Source organism: Castor canadensis, chromosome 14 (assembly GCF_047511655.1).
Source record: "Castor canadensis chromosome 14, mCasCan1.hap1v2, whole genome shotgun sequence".
Classification (NCBI taxonomy): domain Eukaryota; kingdom Metazoa; phylum Chordata; class Mammalia; order Rodentia; family Castoridae; genus Castor; species Castor canadensis.
The window spans coordinates 16,756,134-16,775,126 of NC_133399.1; the positions used below are offsets into that span (position 1 = coordinate 16,756,134).

Consider the following 18,993-nt stretch of genomic DNA (forward strand, 5'->3'; position numbering starts at 1 on the left):
CTGCCTCAGTCTCTTAAGTGCTGGGATTACAGGTAGATGCTACCATGCCCAGTAATATTGGCTTTTTGTAACTGGCATTTTCCACTTTTTCAAGCTTCATTCATTTTGTAGCTTGCATCTTTTTTATTGCCAACTAGTATTTGATTATATGTACAATAATTTCTTTTTAAAATAAAAAATAGAAAAAACTTTGGCAGTTTTCTTTGAGGGGACTAGGGGTTTGAACTCAGAACTTCATGCTTCCTAGGCAGCTACTCTACCACTTGAGCCTCACCCAGAGCTCTTTTTGCTTTATTTTCAGATAAGGTCTCATGTTTTCTGCTCAGGCCTGTCTGGACCATGATCCTTCTACTTATACTTCTTGCATAACTGGGATTACAGACACAGATGCACCACCATGACCAGCTTTTTTGTTGAGACAGGTCTTCCTAACTTTTTGTTCTGGCTGGCATTGAACTGTGATCATCCTGATTTCCACTTCCTGAGTAGTGGGATTTCAGGCATGAGCCACCATGCCAGTCCCCCCAAATATCAATAGAATAACAATACGGGGATATCTATATATCTATATGGGATGAAGTTTCAATGCAAAGCACCAAATTCTGGGAAACTGTAATATAGAAGCCCCATCTGACACCCACAGTCAGCGTGAACACGTGGGGGCATGCCTTCTGGGTACAAGCACTGTAATTCTGTGGTTTGGGTGGAAGATTGATCACTCATGGAGTCTTTTTATCAGTGCTGCTCTCACCTTCGTTCTTTATAATGATCAGTGGGAAAATGTTGGGCAGGAAATGTTGACCACAAAATGCCTGTTGCCCAATCTCTTTCCACCCTCCCCTCTCTCAAGAATCCATCCGAAGGAGTAGAGACATTGCTGTAACAAGCTAAACCCACCTGGATAGTGTTCAGCTGTTGAATAATTAATTACTCCCCTTGACACAATAGCATTTGAACACTAAGCACTAGGGGCACCATCTTAATTCTTCCAAGTAGAGTGTAATTTCAAAATATGTGATTTGCTAATCAGAAATTACCAGTCACAAATGGCAACTGCTAAATTCATTTACATGGATTAGGTTCTCTAGACATGCTCACTCTACATTGTAATTAATGTTGATTAAACCCTGTGGCAATTGGAATTAAATTAGAGAAGCAAAACATAATCACCTATTATATAGTTTGTGAGGATTTAGAAGATGGGTGCTTGCAGGCTCCAAATATAAAGAAATGACAAGGAGGGCTGGGACATGGCTCAGTGGTAGAGAGTGTACTTGGTGTGTGTGAGGCCCTAGGTTCCATCAGCAGTGCTGGAAGAAAAAAAATGAAAAGGAAAGGAAGGAAGGAAGGAAAGAAAGGAAGGAATGAAAGATGGAAAAGAAGGAAAGAAAGGAGGGAGGAAGGAAGGAAGGGAGGAAGGAAGCAAAGGAGAAAAGGAAGGAAGAAAGGAAAGAAAAGAAGAAAAGATAAATAAAATAAAATAAAATAAAATACATGTTAGAGAAATGACCAGGAAGAGAGAAGAAAGAAAGAAAGGAAGGAAGGAAGAAAGAAAGAAAGAGAGAAAGAAAATAATTTATGGTATTAAAGAAGTGAAAGGCTAACAGTGCATTTCACACTGTTTCCCACTAATGTTATAGTTACTACATGTTAATTAAAGCTAGAAAACAGACATACAAACTTCCCTAGTTATGCTTTTTGTTTCTTTTCAATAAACTCCTTTTTTTCTTTTTTTTGGTGGGACTGGGGTTTGAACTCAGGGTTTTATGCTTGCAAAGTGGGAGCTCTACTGCTTGAGCCACACCTCCAGTCCATTTTGCTCTGCTTATTTTGGAAATGGGGTCTCAAGAGCTATTTCCCTGGGCTGGCTTTGAAACACTAATCCTTCTGATCTCAGACTCCCAAGTGTGAGGCTTACATGTGTGCCTGGATCCATTTTAGTCATTTTTTAGAAATTATTGTGCTGGGTTTGCATTGTGACATTTATGAAAGTTCTTAGAAGATATCATAGTTGATTTTACTCCCCCTCCATCATTCTCCTTTATCCTTCCTCCCTCCATATTTTCACCATTTTTAAAGTGTGCAATCAGTGGCACAAATTACATTGACATTTCTGAGCAACCATCACCACTATCTATTTCCAATTTTTTTTCAAGTGGAAACTTTTAGATTGTTGAATTCCCCATTCTCTCTTACCTCCAGCTCTTGATAACTCCTATTTTCTGTCTCTTTAAACTTTCTAATTCTGAGTACTTCTTATAAATGGTGTAAGGCAGTATTTCTGCTTTGTGCCTGGCTTATTTTTTCAAGGTTCATCCATGTTGGAGAAGCACTCAAGGTATTTTAACAGAGAGAATTTAACACAGGAATTGATTAAACTGTAGAGGATTGGAAAGGTAAGAAGGTAACACTAGGGTTTAGTATGTATGTATGTATGTATTTAGCAGTGCTGGGGATGGAGCCCAGGGCCTTGTTCTTGCTAGGCAAGCACTCACCACTGAGCTACACCCCAGCTCTAATATTAGGGTTCAAGCAGAGATGACTCCGATGAGAATCAGCCTACCAGCCTAGGCCTGAGAAACAAAAGGAAGTGTTGAGGTTCTCAGATGCTAGAAGTTTGTTTTATTTTATTTTATTCATTCATTTATTCATTCATTATTGTTTTGCTGGGGTACATTATGACATTTACAATATAATATATTTAAATTCACCCCCTCCACCATTCTCCTTTATCCCCCTCCTCCATTCCTGGAACAGTTTCAACAGATCTCATTTTTCCATTTATATACATGTGCACACAGTATTTGCACCATATTCACCCTCCTACACCCTCTCCCCACATCCCTCCCCATCCCACTGTTACCCATCTTCCCCTCAACAAGACCTGGTCTGCCCTCCTGTTCTCCGTTTTTGTAAAAAAAAAAAATGTTTTTTTGTTTAAGATAGCTATGCATTGGTTTCCTTGTGACTTTTCCATGTATGTATGTATTATAATTTGAATTGGTTCTTCTCCTCTATTTTTCTTCTTTATACCTTAGTCCCCTTCTTATGGTGATTTCAACAGGTTTAAAAATTCTACATTCATTCTTGTTTAGAGAGTGCATCAACCATGTTCAACTTCTTAACTTCCTTTTTTTTAATCTTCCTTTTCTCCTATGTGATCTCCCCTTAGAAGTTTTGAGGGGGAAAAAAGGGTACCATGTGTGTTTATAACCTTATTTCTGAGATGGGGTTGCTGACCAGCTAGTGATAATATATTTCAGGGGACACCACAATGTTGATTCTGTATGGGGAGCAAAAAACGCAGGAAGCTGAAATGACAATATTACTGGCAACTAAATCAGAAAGAATGGAGTTTTATTTTCCTCCTTCTCATCCTCCCTCTCCCTCTGTCTCATAGTATCAGGAGCAAACAGGAATTTAATTAGGCACAAGGATTCTACCTTAAAGTCATGGATGTGGACTTTGGGGGATTAGCTTAACGAATTGGCTGTGGTGAGGGTGACCTCATTTCTTATAATTGATTATCTTGTAATTGATTATTTATGAGAACAACTTCATAAACAGTTGGAACACTTTATTCCCAAGTAACCCAACCAATTGGAATGAAGGTGTACCTGTTTGTTTTCCCAGTTCTTTAATCTATAAATCTCATTTTAGGTCTCATGCTGAATTTCAGAATGAACTGGGGGTTTTTAGAAATGATTGGTGCTCCCTTGATAGTGAGTAGAATTTGTACACCATTAAATGGACATTGCTCATAGATGCAAAAGTGGATTTGTCTTTAGCTCAGAGGGTCTGTGAATTTCCTGTGTGGTTGCTAAACTTATGTATATTAAAATATTTTTATATAAATAAATATATAAAATATATTTCTTGTGGTGTTGGGATGGAATACAGAGTCTCATGCATGCTAGACAAATGCTTTACCACTGAACCACCCAACTACCTTATTTTTATTTTATTTTTTTGGTGGGACCTGGGTTTGAACTCAGGGCTTCACCCTTGCAAAGCAGGTGCTCTATTGCTTGAGCCATACCTCCAGTGCGTTTTGCTCTAGTTATTTTGGAGATGGGAGTCTAGTGAACTATCTGCCTGGCCTGGCCTTGAGCTGCAATCCTCCCAATCTCAGCCTCTCAAGTAGCTAGGATTACAGGTGTTGAATCACTGGCACCTGGCTTGCCTCAGTGAATTTGACTTTTTTAAAAAAATTCCATTTATAAGTGAGATCATGTGGTATTTGTCTTTCTGTGTCTAGTTTATTTCACTTAGTATAAAACCTTCACGATTCTTCCATGTTGTAGCAAATGACAGAATCTCTTTTTTTCCCCTTAACTTTAAAAAAAATAGCATGCATTAATTGTGCAGAATAGCAGGTTTCATTGCAACATTTTCCTATATGCATATAACATACTTTCATCATATTTACCCTATTATCCTCTCTTGTCCCCACTCCTGTGGTCTTTTTCCTCTTCTCAAATTTCCCTCCTCCTCTACTTTCATATCTCTTTAAAAAAATTCTTCATATTGCATATGATAGAAAACATGTAATATTTGTCTTTGTGTGTCTGGCTTATTTCACTTACCATGATGATATCCAGTTCCATCAATTATATTGCAAATGACATAATTTCATTCTTCTTAATGACTGAATAATACCCAATTGTATATCTATATCTATATAGAGATATATATGTATAAATATCTATATCTATATTTACATGCATGTGTATATTTATATGTATCTATCTATCTATTTCTATGTATTATGTTTTCTCTTTTTGCTTTTTTTTTTTTTTTGCTGTACTGGGGCTTGAACTCAGGGCCTTCACCTTGAGCCACTCCACCAGCCCTTTTTTGTGATGTTTCTTTTCGAGATAGCCCAGGCTGGCTTCGAACTGCTATCCCCTGATCTCTGCCTCCCGAGTAGCTAGGATTACAGGATTACAGGTGTGAGCCACTGGTACCCAACTTTTCTTTTGCATTTAAATGTGTTTAACTTATTTTATTTTTATTGTTGTGCTGAGTGGAGGTACATTGTGGCATTTACAAAAGTTCTTAAAATATATTGAATATATCATACTTGAATTCACCCCCGCCACTGCTCTCTTTCATCCCCCCTCCCCCCATTCCTGGAATAGTTTCAACAGGTCTCATTTTTCCATTAACATACATTTGTATATATTTCCAACATATTCACCCTCCTACACCCTTTCCCCACCTCTTCCCCACACTGTTACCCGCCCCCACGGGACATGTTCTGCCCTCCTGTTTTCCGATTTTGTAAAAGAAAGAAAAAATGTGACATTTTTGTTTGTTTAAGTTAGCTATACAGGGAGTTTCTTGTGACATTTCCATGTACATATGTATTATAACCCAAATTGTTTCATCTTCTCTACTTTTCTTCTTTCTACCTTAGTCCCCTTCTTATGGTGTTTTCAACAGGCTTAAGAATTCCGTATTCATTCTTGTGTGGAGAATATATCAACCATGTTCACTTTCTTAACTTCCTTTCTTTACTCTCCCCCTCTTTTATGTGACCTCCCCTTGGCGTGACTTCTTTTTCATGAAATTGCTACACTTGTGTTAGGTCTATATTCCACATGTGAGAGAAAACGTGTGGCTTTTGGCCTTCTGAACCTGGCTAACTTCGCTTAAGGTGGTGTTCTCCAGTTCCATTCTTTTACCTGCAAACGATGAAATTTCATTCTTCTTTGGGGCATCTTGGCTGTTCCCATAGCTATTGTATATCACATTTTCTTTATCCATTCATCTGTTGATGGGCACCTTGACCAATTCCACACATTGCTATAGTGAATAGTGCTGTGATAAACATGGGTGTGCAGGTATTGCTATTGGATGCTTACTTGCCTTCCTTTGGTTATATACCCCAGAGTGGTGCAGCAGAATCCTATGGTAGTTCTAATTTTAGTTTTTTTGAGGAACCTCCATACTTATTCCCTAGTGGCTGCACTAATTTACATTCTCACAAACAGTGCTTGGGGGTTCCTTTTCCCTCACATCCTCACCAGCATTTGTGATTTGTTTTCTCAATGATAGCCTGTTTGGATAGGGTGAGATGGAATCTTAATGTAGTTTCAATTTTCATTTCCATTATGGCAAATGATTTGAACATTTTTCATGTATTTATTGGCTATTTGTTCTTCTTTTAAGAACTGTCTGTTCAATTCATCTGTCCATTTATTGACTGGCAGAACCTCCATTTTTTTTAAAGCTGAGTGCTATTCCATATTTAACATGGCATATTTTCTTTATCCATGTGCCTGTCAATGGACCCTTGGCTTTTCCATATCTTGGCTATTGCAAATAATTGTGCAGTGAACATGGGTGTGCAGGTGTCTTAATGAGGTACTAACTTAATTTCCTTTGGGTATGTACTCTAAAGATGGATTGCTGGGTCAGATGGTAGCTATGTTTTAATTTCTTTAGGAAACTCCATACTATTTCCCACAATGGCTGCTTCATTCTACCTTCCCACAAATAGTGTACCATGATTCCCTTTACCCCATATCCTCACCAACACTTGCTATTTCTCATCTTTTTGATAATAGCCATCCTAAGAGATGTGAGGTGATAGTTCATTTTGATTTTTCATAGCAAACATGGAATTTATTGTAAGATAGTTGTCAAACCTTTTTTTTTTTTTTGAAAGGACTAGAGTTTAAAGTCAGGGCTTTGCGTTTGCAAAACAGGTGCTCTTTGACTTGATCCACTCCTCTAGTCCATTTTTCTCTGGTTATTTTGGAAATGGGATGTCTCGAACTGTTTGCCTGGGCTGTCTTTGAATCACAGTCCTTCCTATTTTGTCCTCTTAAGTAGCTAGGATTATAGACATGAGCCACTGGCGCCTGGTTTAAACCATTTTTTTTTAAATAAAGGGCCAGATAGTAAATATTTTCAACTTCATATGCCATGTGTTGGCTGTTGTAATTACTCAAGTGTCCCCTTGTAGGGGGAAAGCAGCCATTGACCACATTCAAATGAATAAACATGACTGTGTACCAATAAAGCTTTATTTACAAAAACAGGCTGCAGCTTGGGTTTAGCAAGTGGACCTTAGCTTTCTGACCCTTGTATTCAGGATGCCTGGGTGTTTGGACTACAGTTTTGCCCATGAGTGGGAGCACAGTACTTGGTCTGTGCATTATTGGGAGGACTTGGTTCTGCACGCCCGCTTGGGCCTTGGCTGCATGTTCTGCCTTCCCATGGATCAAGCCCCAACCACACTCATGGCTATGTCTGTGCCATAGACCAGGAATCCTGGGTCCACCACTGAAGATAACCATATACAAGTCACTCCTTAGTGAGGGGGTTCCACTAGATCAGGAGTATGACATGCTGGGACAGAGATGCAGCTCAGTGGTGGAGCACTTCTCTAGCATGCATGAGACCCTGGGTTTGGTCCCCAGCACCCCTGACCAAAAAAAAATCCTTAAAAGGTATGTCACCATCAGGCATGGTATGCCCCTGCAGTAAGACAGGTTCCAGCTTCCAGGATGCTAAGAGGACAAGCACTTTGAGGCTACATCTGAGTTCAGTAGGAAAGGTGGTGTGATGGATTAGTCATGTCTGCCACAGGACCAGGATAGAAATAGCAGCACATCTGCTAAATATGTGTGTTGCTATGGCTAGCTGATCTCTGAGGTCCCTTATAATTTTGACAAAACATGGTTCTGAGGAAGGCAAAATAGGTTCTGTCTGGGGGTTTACTAGTGGGAGGGGAAGGATATAATGAAAGGGTGTAGGAGGATGAATATTGTGGAAATATTATATACACATGTATGTAAATGTATAAATGGGACCTGTTGAAACTATTCTAAGAATGGGGAGGAGAGATAAGGGAGAGTGATGGAGGGGATGAATTCAAATATGATATAGTGTAAGAACTTTGGTAAATGTCACAGCGTACCCCCAACAACAGTAAAAAAAAGACATGGTTCGATGTCTGGATACTTCCTTGGGGACATTCTTGGAACAATCAAGTAAAATATAGCTATTCAATAAAGAAGTATGGTTTGTAATTTCAGAAATTCCTAGCACATCTGCTTGTATGCAAAAAACAGGACAAGGCTTGTGACAGACACACACCAGGATGCAGAAAAAGAAATCAAATCCACAGTTCCTTTACATAAACTTCGCAGTTTAGGCACAAACAAAGATTCTGACATACTTCTTCCAAGTTTGACAACTGTTTATTGAACACTCATTATGTCAATCAAAGATTGTTCCCCACCCTACAATAATGGTAATTTCCAGAGCTTTATATTGGGTAAGAGGGTGCTATCTATTAAAAGAGTGTCAGAAATGGTTTTCTGGAATAAGTTGGGGTGGAGATAGTGGAAAGAGAGTAGAATGGATGTGGGCTGCAGGAGCAATATTGATGGGGCGGCAGGTAACCATGCACTGGCTTATTAGTGGAAAGTGTTGGGCTTTGTCTGTTTACCTTTGTATGCATATGATTCATAGGAGAAGAAGAGGGTGTCAGCTGAACACAGGAGCAAAAAGTAAAAGGAAATGAACTCTGAGGTTGCATTAGTAGAGGAAGGGGAGTCTAGCCGGAGGGAGGTGATGATATTGTTACCATGATGCTTTGCTCTCAGTTTTGGCTGACTTGCTCTAAGAAGGATATGGATGAGAGGGTGTGATGAAAGAGGGTAGGGTATCGTTTAGCCTCTGGAAGAAAAGATTTTTGAAGAGTGATGACAGTTGCCTCTAAATATCTGTTGCCTTTTCAACTTTTACTGCAGGTAGAGCTGTTTTCGGAGGGTGCTTTGGATTTCTGGGTTCACTTTCCTTGCTCTCCCTTCCTGAATCAGCTCAGCTTTTGCCATACGTCGGGTCACCTGCAGCAAAGGTGTCATCAGCTTTCAGGGGTGGGAAGTACTAGGTCCCTGGAGGGAGCTGGTGAAATGGGCTCATAGGGAGAAGGTTAGAGAACATGGCAGGTGGATATCCATGTTTCAAGATGAGACCTTAATTGCCTCCTCCTACACTATGCTTTCTGTGGAATCATTGGCTGGACAGTTTTGATACAGATACATATATATGTATTCTAAAACATATACATATACATACATATATATTATATATGCTTATATGCAATAAAAATACAATACCAGGCTGGGCACCATGGCTCATGCCTATAATCCTAACTGCTTGAGAGGTGGAGATCAGGAAGATGGAGGTTTGAGGCCAGCCTGGGCACAGTGGTGTGCACCTGCCACCCTAGTAACACATGAAGTGTAAATAAGAGGATTGTGGTCCAGTCTGCTCCCCCCTCCCCCAGCCATAAATGTGAGACCTTATTCAAAAAATAACTAAAGCAAAAGGGGCTGGTGGAGTGGCTTAAGTGGTAGAGCATCTGCCTAGCAAGCATGAGGTCCTGAGTTCAAACCCCAGTACCACCAAAAAAAAAAAACACCATTAGAAGAAAAAGGGTTGCCCAAACATTGGTTAAATATGGTGGATTTGTTTGCAAAAATTGATCTTTAGAGCTCTGGGAGTCCCTGCACTAGGGAAATTTGTTGCTGAAGACAGGTATCTTAGTTTCTGTGTGGGGATTTGGGGATGGGAGAAAAGGAGAAACATTGGGAGCAGGCTCAGTCTGCTCTGCTTGCACCATGCTCACCCTGGAAAGATGTTCCAAACACCTTGTTTCAACTCACCTCTGTCAGAAGTTCCAGAATGGGTCCTTTTCTCTCTGTGAGCACGTCAACCAGGGTCTGAATGAAGCAAGAGCCTTCCTTGTCGTGTCTGTAGGCGATGTACCCTGGGGAATTTTAGAGAGATGGGCTTGGGGGGGTGCCAAGGAGCTGGAGGGGACCTTGGAAGAGTGTGGGTTCTGTAGGCTTGACTTGGGGATCTGCAGTGGTGGGTGAGGGGGAGGAGCAGAGGCCACCCTGCACCAACTGGGAGCTCATACCCTCCACTGTAGAGTAGACATGGAGGGTGTCCGTGTATGTGGGGACAGTCTGGGGGTTGTCCTTGGTGATTATGGCAACCTTGTCCCCACCTATTGTTTCACCGAGGTCCCTGTGTTCTGAAACACCAAGAAGAGGGTAAAACAAAGTTAGAGAGGAAGACGGAGCAAGGAGAAGCTCAGAGGACACAGTACCAGGGTCTCTGAATCTAGGATTGGGATGGATTAAGAATAATGGAATATTATTCAGTTGTAAAGAATGAAATTAGGTTGTTTGCAGGAAAATAGGATGAAACTAGGGATCACCATTTTAGTTTTTTTTTTTTTGTGGTACTGGGTCTTGAACTCAGGTCTCTAGCTAGGCAGGCACTCTACTACTTGAGCCACTCCACCAGTTAGGCATCATCATGTTAAGTGAAATAAGACAGATTGAGAAAGACATTTATCACATGCTCTCTTTCATGTGCAGAATCTAGTCTTTAAAGATGAATTTCAGGAAGGTCCTGTTTGGGGGTGAGTATTAGTGGAAGGGGGAGGGTAAAAGGAGAGGGCAAAGTGGGGGGTGAATATGGTTGAAATACTTTATACCCATGTATGAAAATGCATTCATTGTTCAATGAAAACTGTTGAACTTGTTTTAAGAAGGGTGGAGGGGAGGGCTACAGGGGGTGAATTTGATTGATTTACATCATATGCATATGTGGAAATATTACAGTAAAACCCCCTTGTACAATAATATATGCTAAAAAAAAAACCCCATGAACTCTGCTCTTGGGTCTGTCCCTACCTCCTCGACAGGCTTGCACGATGTACACCTTGGGCTTGGCTCTCAGGTTCCGGCAATTCTTGTTGTTCAGGACCTCGAAGAGGTCATCCAGCTTCACCATCTTGCCATCTTCTCCCTTGAGGAGTCCTTCCTCCCCATGGGCCATGAGCACCACAAAGGCACAGCTGACCGGGTCTTCCCAGTTGTCTATGGTCTGCTGGAATTTTTCCATCTCTTCCAGGAATTGCTGGAGAGGGAGGACAGACCTGGCTCAGAGAGACTGTAGAGCCTACTTATCTGGTTCAGCGCTGTTCCCTCTTGGCCTGGAGTTGCCCGCCCAATACCTGAGCAGTGGGATCTCTCTTTGTAGTGGCTTGAAATCTCAGCTGCTGGAACATGAGATCCAGGGCATCCAGGTCTGCTCCTGAACCTTCCCGTGCTTTGGTGACACAGAGTGTCAGGGCCAGGCGGGCGCCTGACATATCATAGGCTTCCTTGGTGCCAAGAAATGACAAAAATCAACAAAGGCAAGGAGGTCACAGGGAAGCAGAGATGTAGTCTAAAGAGTCCTGGGGTTCGGGTTGCCAGGTAAGTATTTTACTTGATGTCTGGTGACATGTGAGTACATCTCAAGTAAAAAAAAAAAAACCAAAAACAAAAAAACGTGTCAGTATAAGTGTATCTCAAATATTGCTGGGGATGTATTTAGACCATGGTTGCTGATGTGAAGTTCAAGTTCAACTGGGCTTCCTCTATTTTTCTTTGCTAAATCTGGCAACCTAACTGGGGTCTGGCTCTGCCTTGGTAAAAACCTCTTAGGCAAGTCACTTTTTTTTTTGTGGTGGTATTGGGGATTGAACTCAGCATCTCACACTTGCTAGGCAGGCACTCTGCCACTTGAGCCACTCCACCAGCCCTGTTCTGTGTTGGATATTTTTAACATAAGGTCTCATGAACTATTTGTCCAGGTTCAAACTGTGATCCTCCTGATCTCTGCCTCCTGAGTAGTTGGAGTTATAGGTGTGAGCCACCTGTGTCTGTTGCAAGTCACTGTTTTTTTTTTTAAATCTGTTTTCAGCCTCTGTTTTTAAATATAGATGAGTGTGTGTGTATGATTTTGAAGGTCCCTTCCAATTGTCACAGTTGATGGCTTTGTCTCTCTCCCCATTTTCCTGAACTTTCTCACTTGCACAGGACTCAGAATTTCCAAAGCAAATATTTTATTCCAGCTGAGGAATAAGGATACCAGAGACAAAATTTCTTTTCAGAAGAGAAGCAGGGCACTGAGATCCATAGTGATAGGGGCTTGGTCTTTGGAGAGACAGATGTAGTTGTGTTCTCTCCTTCCCCCTCCAATCTGAGTTCTGCCTTTGAGTTTCTTTTATCATCTGGAAGATCAAAAGTACCTTCTAGCTAGACCCAGTCATGAGGTTTTTTTCATTCTCTGCCTTGAGTAGTGCTGGGGATTGAACTTGGGACCTTCTGCATGGCAGGCAAGTACTCTACTCCTGAGCTATACCCCCAACACTATTTCCATACTCTTTCTGAGCCTTAAACCCATCACATCCCTCCTCCCCGTATGTGCCCCTTTCACTCAACCTACACACAGCCCACCTCCTCCAATGGCCGAGGATTGCTCATTTCTCCGTTGATCTTAAGTATGGCTTTCGGTCCCCTTTTCTGATCCTGGGGGTCAAGAAAAGATAGGTTGAAAGTCCCCAAAGGGGGCAGATTAGTTTGTCTATCTGGATTTTTCGAGATAGAATAGAATGCCGGTGGTGGAGATTTGCTGTGTGGTAAAACTTGGGCAAGAGATGACAGTCCGTGGAGTATTTCCTCTCTAGAGTGACAATCTGGTGCAGTCTCCATCCATGGATGTCCTTGGAACACCTTCCAGGTCTACTCCAAAATGGCATCCCTAAGAACACTCACAAGCTTGTGATAGACTAGGCTTCCTCCTGAAGGCCCTGGGCTCCTGAGAATGGCAAGTGGCCCTACACTCCCCTCTCCTGCCTCCTGGCTGGGGAGGCACCAATAAGGGTTGGGTTTAGGATAAACACTCCATGAAAGTGAAGGATACTACTTTGAAACTGTCCTGGTGGGTCTCCAATCTGAAGAGGTCAAGCTGTCTCCCTTTTCTGCCTTGACATACATCTATCAAAGTTTTTCATTCTCCTCTGAGTCCAGCGATGCTCCATGGCCAAATAGAAAGACTTCTGGTAAACTCTTGGTGCCTTCCCATTGCCTTGCTTTTTCTTAAACTTCTTTGTTATCCCAGGATGTGTCTTTACCAGCAAAGACACTTTCCTGATAATCTGGGTGGCATAGTGTCTGCCATGCCTCCCCCCACCTTCTGTCTATCCTCCCCACTCACCCATTCACCCATCTATCCATTTACCCATCTCTTTATCCATCAGTCAACCTACCTGTGCATCTTTCCACTCATCCATCCACCCACTCACCCACCCACCCACCTTCCATTCGTTTACCCATCTATCCAGTCACTCATCCATCCATCCATTCATCCACCCATTCATACATCTACCTACCCATCTACCCACCTTTAACCCATCCATCCACTTATCCATCCAGCCACTCATCTGTCACTCATCATCCATACATCTATTTATCCATCCACATACCTACTCATCAACCCATCCACTTATCCATCAACCCATCCAATCAACTAATCCATTCTTTCTTCCTTCTGTCCATCCATCCACCCACCCATCCACCCACCCATCCATCCACTTATCCATCCAATCATCCACTCACCCACCCATCCAGTACATACATGTTAAGTACTGGAATACACTATATAAGACATTGTTCTTGCCCTCATGTAGCTCTGGTTTATGACAAAAATGACCATTAGACCTCTCTCTGACTGACACACACACACACACACACACACATGCACACACACATGCAAACACACACACACACACACACATGCTGAGAAGAAAGATGAGCCACATGTTCTGAAAGAGAAAGTGGAACCAGATAAACCAGAATCGTGTCCTGACTTTCCCAGCCGTGAGTCCATAAGCTTCTTACTCCCTTGCCTGAGAGTTTCCCCACCGGAATAGGAAGGACCTGGAAAGAGCACTACTAGGTGCTTAATAGCAATGCAAAGAAAAGTAGGTTTTATTTTCCCTGTTAACTTCCTGGATGTGGTCACTTCCTTCTCCAGATTTCCACAGCTTTACCTGTTTATACTTGCATTACGGCAGCATGCTTACGAAAACAATTTGTTGAATATCACTTTAATCAACTGTTTATAGTTATATATGCATAAAAAGATTGCAATACAGATATATTCAGAGGTAGAAAAATAATTTTATAAGAAAAATCTCATACTTTATATACTATACAAAAATAACTTTAGATTTTCCTTAACAGAGCAAAGAAAATGGCATGGACAAAAGCAGCAGTGTTTGTTGAATCTTATTCCCAGGGCTGAACTGGTGTCTCACTTTCCAAGGCTCAAAGCATGACATCTCTACCTCTGTCTCCATTAGGGCCAACAGTGTGGACGTAGAGGCGGTGTCTGGGAGAATGTGTTGAGTAAATAAATAATTAACAAATGAAAATGAAAGAAGGCATGAATAGATGGATGGATGGATGGAAATTTCTTCAGTTCTGTCAGAATTGATTAGAGCATATGCTCATAGGAGGAGAGGGGGAGTGTTTGTGTGTGTGTGTGTGTGTGTGTGTGTGTGTGTGTGTATGAGAGAGAGAGAGAGAGAGAGAGAGAGAGAGAGAGAGAAAAGAGAGAGGCAAAGAGAGACACAGAGAGAGAATGAGAGGGAGACAGAGAGAATGAGGGAGAGAAAGAATGAAAGAGCGAGCAAGATGGGGAGAGGAGGGTGGGGTGGGGGGAGAGGCAGAAGAGCTAGTAGCTGCCAAATCACTTACGTGCTCCTTGGGTCAGACCCAGTCTTGTCACTCTCCTAGCTGCTGGCACAGGTTGCTGGTCCCCCAGGAGGAGTTAGGCCCGTGCACTGATCTTGGAGAAGGGGCTGACAGTGTGGGATCTTCCCAGGTTTCTGGGCAGCACGATCACCTGTCTTTTTATTGCCAGCAAGATTTCTGTCACTAATAAAACCTCACTACTAGAGAGACACACCCTTGGCACAGCCTTGGTGTGGAAATAGAGTCAAACGCCCATGGAATGAATGATAGCACAGCTCAGCTGACACCCCCTGGCTAAGGTGGCTGTGGTAGAGCTTCCTAATTAGCCAGAGACCAGAGACTTTTTGGCAGCTAAACCACAAGACCCTCCACCCTCATCCTAGCTTTCTCACATCTTGTTATCACCATCTGTCATCTCTATCACCCAACCCATTTCATTCATTCCACCTTATTCTGGGCAAACAACACCAACTTCACTTCCTTCTTATCTCATCCAGTTATCAGGAACTTTCAGAAGAAATTAGCATTGTCCCATATGCCAGATGGGGAAACTGAGGCTCATGGTTGTGAAATAAGATGACTGCTCAAAGTCACCCAACGAGTAATTGGCACAGTTGGCATTCAACCCAGGACGATCTGGTCCAGGTGGCTCCATGGACGTTTCGTGGTCCCTTCAGCCCCTCTCTTCCTCATGGCTGTCCTCTTCTTGCTCAGCATTTTATTTTGTGATTTTATGTCAGTAGCTTTCATGAGATATAATTCACACACCATGCAGCTTGTCCACTTACAGTGTCCCATTCAAAGGTGTTGGTAGATTTACAGAGTGGTGCTAAGAATTCTCTATCACAGTCTCTTTAGAACATTCTAATGGTCAGAAAGACATGCTGTATGTACCTGAAGGAATCCAAGTAAGCATACAGTAGAGATACCTGCACACCCATTTTCATTGCAGCACTGCTCACAGTAGCCAATCAGCATAGGTGCCCATCAACTAATGAATGGATAAACATAACGTAGTATATATACACAATGGGGTATTATTTAGGCATAAAGAAGAATGAAATGATGTCATTGGCAAGAAAATGGATAGAACTGGAGATCATGATATGAAGTAAGATATACCAGACTCATTAAGACAAATATAACATGCTTTTGCTCATATGCCAGTGGAATTGAGACGTAAAAAAAAGACATGAAAGTAGAAGAGGAACTATTTGGGAAGAGGAAGGGGACCAGTGGAAAGGGACAGAGGGGACAAGAGAAGGCAGTGGGGGTGATATGATAAAAGTACATTATATATGTGTGAAAATGTCATGCAATCTGGTATTTTGTACAATTTTTTTTAAAAGAAACCTTTCAGTCTTTAGCTATGGCCACAGTCCCTCCACATATTCCCAGCCCCAGGCAACTACTAATTTGTTTACTTTCTATCTGCATAGATTTCCCTGTACTGGACATTTCACAGGTACGAAATAATATTATAGGTCGTTTTTTTTAGGTCTCTGGCTTCTTTTATTTAGCATATTATCTTTAAAATTCATCCATGTTGGTAGCATATATCAGTACTTCATTCATTTTTTTGACTGAATACTATTCTGTTATATGGATCTAGCCCATTTTGCTTATCCACTCATCCGTCGATGGACATTTGGCTACCTTTGGGCTGTTCTAATAATGCTGTATACAGTCGTATGCAATGTTCTATACATTCATGTACATGTTTTTGTGTAAGCATGTTTTCTTCATTCCCTTCCTAGAAGTGGAATATTCTTAGGACAACTGGACAATTTCTATCACTCTAATTCTTCCATTTGTTTTGAGGTAACCCAGGCACAAGACTGACCAATTTCCCTTTAGTTTTTATTGCCTCATTGATTTACATACCATTAGCTGTTGGCTACATATACAGTTTCATTGTACTAATTAGCTGTTACTTGTTTTATTAATCTAATTATATGTCTGGGTCATCTTTCCAAGTCAGTGCTTATGGAACAGATTCTTTTTTTTGGGGGGGGTTTGTTCTTTAAAAAACTTTTTATTAGCTGGGCATGGTGGTGCACATCTGTAATCCCAGCTACTTGGGAGGTAGAGGTAGAAAGATCAACAGTTTGAGGCCAGCCTGGGCAAAATTAGGGAGACCCTATCTCAAAAGCAAAATACAAATGAGAGGGCTATGACTGGTGGAGTGGCTCAAGCAGCAGCGTGGCTGCCTAGCAAGTGTTTGAACTTGTTGAGTTCAAACCCCAGCACAGCTCCCACCCCCCCAAAAAAGAAAGGGCTAGGGTTGTGATTCAAGTGGTAGAGCACTTTCCTAGCATGTACAAGTGTAGGAGGATAATGGACTGGGGACCGATCCCCAGTACTAGAAAAAACTAAACAAATTACTTTTTATTGAAGAAAAACCTATATGCATCAAAGTACATAAATCTTAAGTGTGTGGCATGGTGAGTTTTTACAAATTGAAAATATCTGTGCAGACAGCACCTGCCTAAGGAAAATAATGAGACAGCCCATGTCCCTGAATTTCCTCTTCTCCTTCTGGCCACAGCTGTTTCTGAACACTATCCTAATGTACAGCACTATAATTAATTTTTCCTGCATTTGGTACTTCAAATATATGGAGTCACAAAATGTTCTCTTTCGTGTCTAACTTTGTCCACTCAACATTATATTTGTGAAGTTCAAAAATTTTTAATGTTCACAATGTAGACCTTCAATCCTTTACTCTGTAGCAGTGTTTCTCAATCTTTTTTTCATTATTATCCTCCCATTCGTCATTTTAGACATGTTCCCCTAGTTGTCCCTCTGTGAAATTTCATACCACAGATATGCTATGTCTATCTATCCATCTATCTATCTATCTATCTATCTATCTATCTATCTATCTATCTATCTATCATCTTATCTATGCATCCATCCATTGTATCTATCTATGTATTCATCCTTTTATCTATGTATCTATCACCTATCTATCTAAAATCTCTACAGATGTACAAGCACCTGGGTATCCATTTCTCTCTCTGTCTCTATCTTTCCATCATCTGTGTATCCATCTTTCTATTTATCTATGCATGCATCTATCTAATCTGTGTATCTACATCTACAAATACATATTGCATATTTATATCTATATTTGTATATATATAGGTATATATATATGTGTATCTGCACATTGTACATAAAAAGATTAAGATAATTTTCATTCTCCCCAAATCAACTTTTTTTTTGGTGGTACCAGGGTTTGAACTCAGGGCTTTATACTTATTTAGGCAAGTGCTTTACCAACTGAACCACTTCTTATTTTAGTTATTTTTCAGATAGGGTCACATTCTTTTGTTGGGGAGCGGCCTCTGTCCATGATCCTCCTACACTATGTTTCCCATATAGCTAGGATTTCAGTCATATGCCACCATGCCTGGCTTATTGGTTGCAATGGGGTCTTCTAAACTTTTTGCCTGGGCTGGCCTCAAATTGTGATCCTCCTGATCTTTGCCTCCCAAGTAGCTGGGATAACAGGAATGACTCACTGATCCCAGCTTCCAAATTATTTTTTATCCCTGCAGTGGTGTCATTCCTTCCAGTTAGGATACATGCTTTCTGCAGTATTCCATTCTGTGAATATACTACTTACTTTTCTAGCCTATTATTGATGGATACTTGGATTGTTTCTAGTTCCTCGTTTTTAGGTTATGAGCTCTGGAGTTGTGCACATTTCAGCACACGACTTTTGGTGAGTTTGCATATACATTTCTGTTGGGTTCACAACTATGAGTAAAATTGCTGAATCTTAAGCAATGTATACACACGGTGTGAGGAGCCACTGCCAAACCATTTTACAAAGGGATTTACTGGTTTTAGCTTCCCACCAACAGAGCAGAGTGTGCCAAATCCATGCCAGCATTTGGTGTTTTCCATTCTTTGGTCATTTCAGTTTCAGTGCATGAGCAACCTCAGTGTTTGTTTGCTTGTTTATTTATTTATTTGTTGTAAGTTTGAACTCGGGGCCTTGTGCTTGCTAGGCAGGCGCTCTATCAGTTGAGCCACACCCCCCACCCTTTTTGCCTTAGTTATTTTTCATATAAGACCTTGTGTTTATTTCCTGGGCTGGCCTTGTATTGTAATCCTCCTGCCTACTCTTACCATGTAGCTGGAATTAAAGGCATGTACCATCATGCCCAATTTATTTGTTGAGATATGGTCTTGCTAACTTTTTGCCAGGGCTGACTTTAAACTGTGATCCTCTTGATCTTCATTTCCCAAGTAACTGGGATTGCAAGTATGAGCCACCATGCTTGGCTACCTGCACAATATTTTTTGGACAGTAATTTGTTTAGGCATGCCTCTGATAACGCACATTTTAGGTGTCTAATTT

At 41.2% G+C, this 18,993-nt stretch overlaps 1 protein-coding gene across 4 annotated transcripts; it reads right to left on the reverse strand.

Moving 5' to 3' along the window:
• Positions 1–8,191: 8,191 nt before the first annotated feature.
• Positions 8,192–14,822, reverse strand: Casp14 (caspase 14). 4 transcript variants are annotated; one of them, XM_074053894.1, is made up of 7 exons: positions 14,625–14,816; positions 12,321–12,392; positions 11,051–11,200; positions 10,728–10,953; positions 9,944–10,060; positions 9,687–9,790; positions 8,192–8,864 (listed from the first exon to the last, which is right to left on the reverse strand). In XM_074053894.1, the coding sequence occupies exons 2-7, from the start codon at positions 12,345–12,347 to the stop codon at positions 8,760–8,762; spliced, it is 729 nt and encodes a 242-aa protein (XP_073909995.1). In that variant the 5' UTR covers positions 12,348–12,392; positions 14,625–14,816; the 3' UTR covers positions 8,192–8,759. The 4 variants fall into 4 exon arrangements, with proteins under 4 accessions (XP_073909995.1, XP_073909998.1, XP_073909996.1 ...); XM_074053897.1 differs by lacking the exon at positions 9,944–10,060 and having other exon boundaries at positions 14,625–14,822; XM_074053895.1 differs by lacking the exon at positions 12,321–12,392.
• Between the last annotated feature and the right edge of the window lie 4,171 nt (positions 14,823–18,993).

Bases quoted from the DNA above. Each gene is read 5' to 3' on its own strand.
- Casp14 (XM_074053894.1), bottom strand. From the start codon at position 12,347: ATGAGCAATCCTCGGCCATTGGAGGAG. The intron at 10,061-10,727 runs GTAGGGACAGAC...TTGGTGTTTCAG, and splicing joins CGTGCAAGCCTGTCGAGGAG to AACACAGGGACCTCGGTGAA. The intron at 8,865-9,686 runs GTGAGTTGAAAC...CCTTTGCTGCAG, and splicing joins TTCTGGAACTTCTGACAGAG to GTGACCCGACGTATGGCAAA.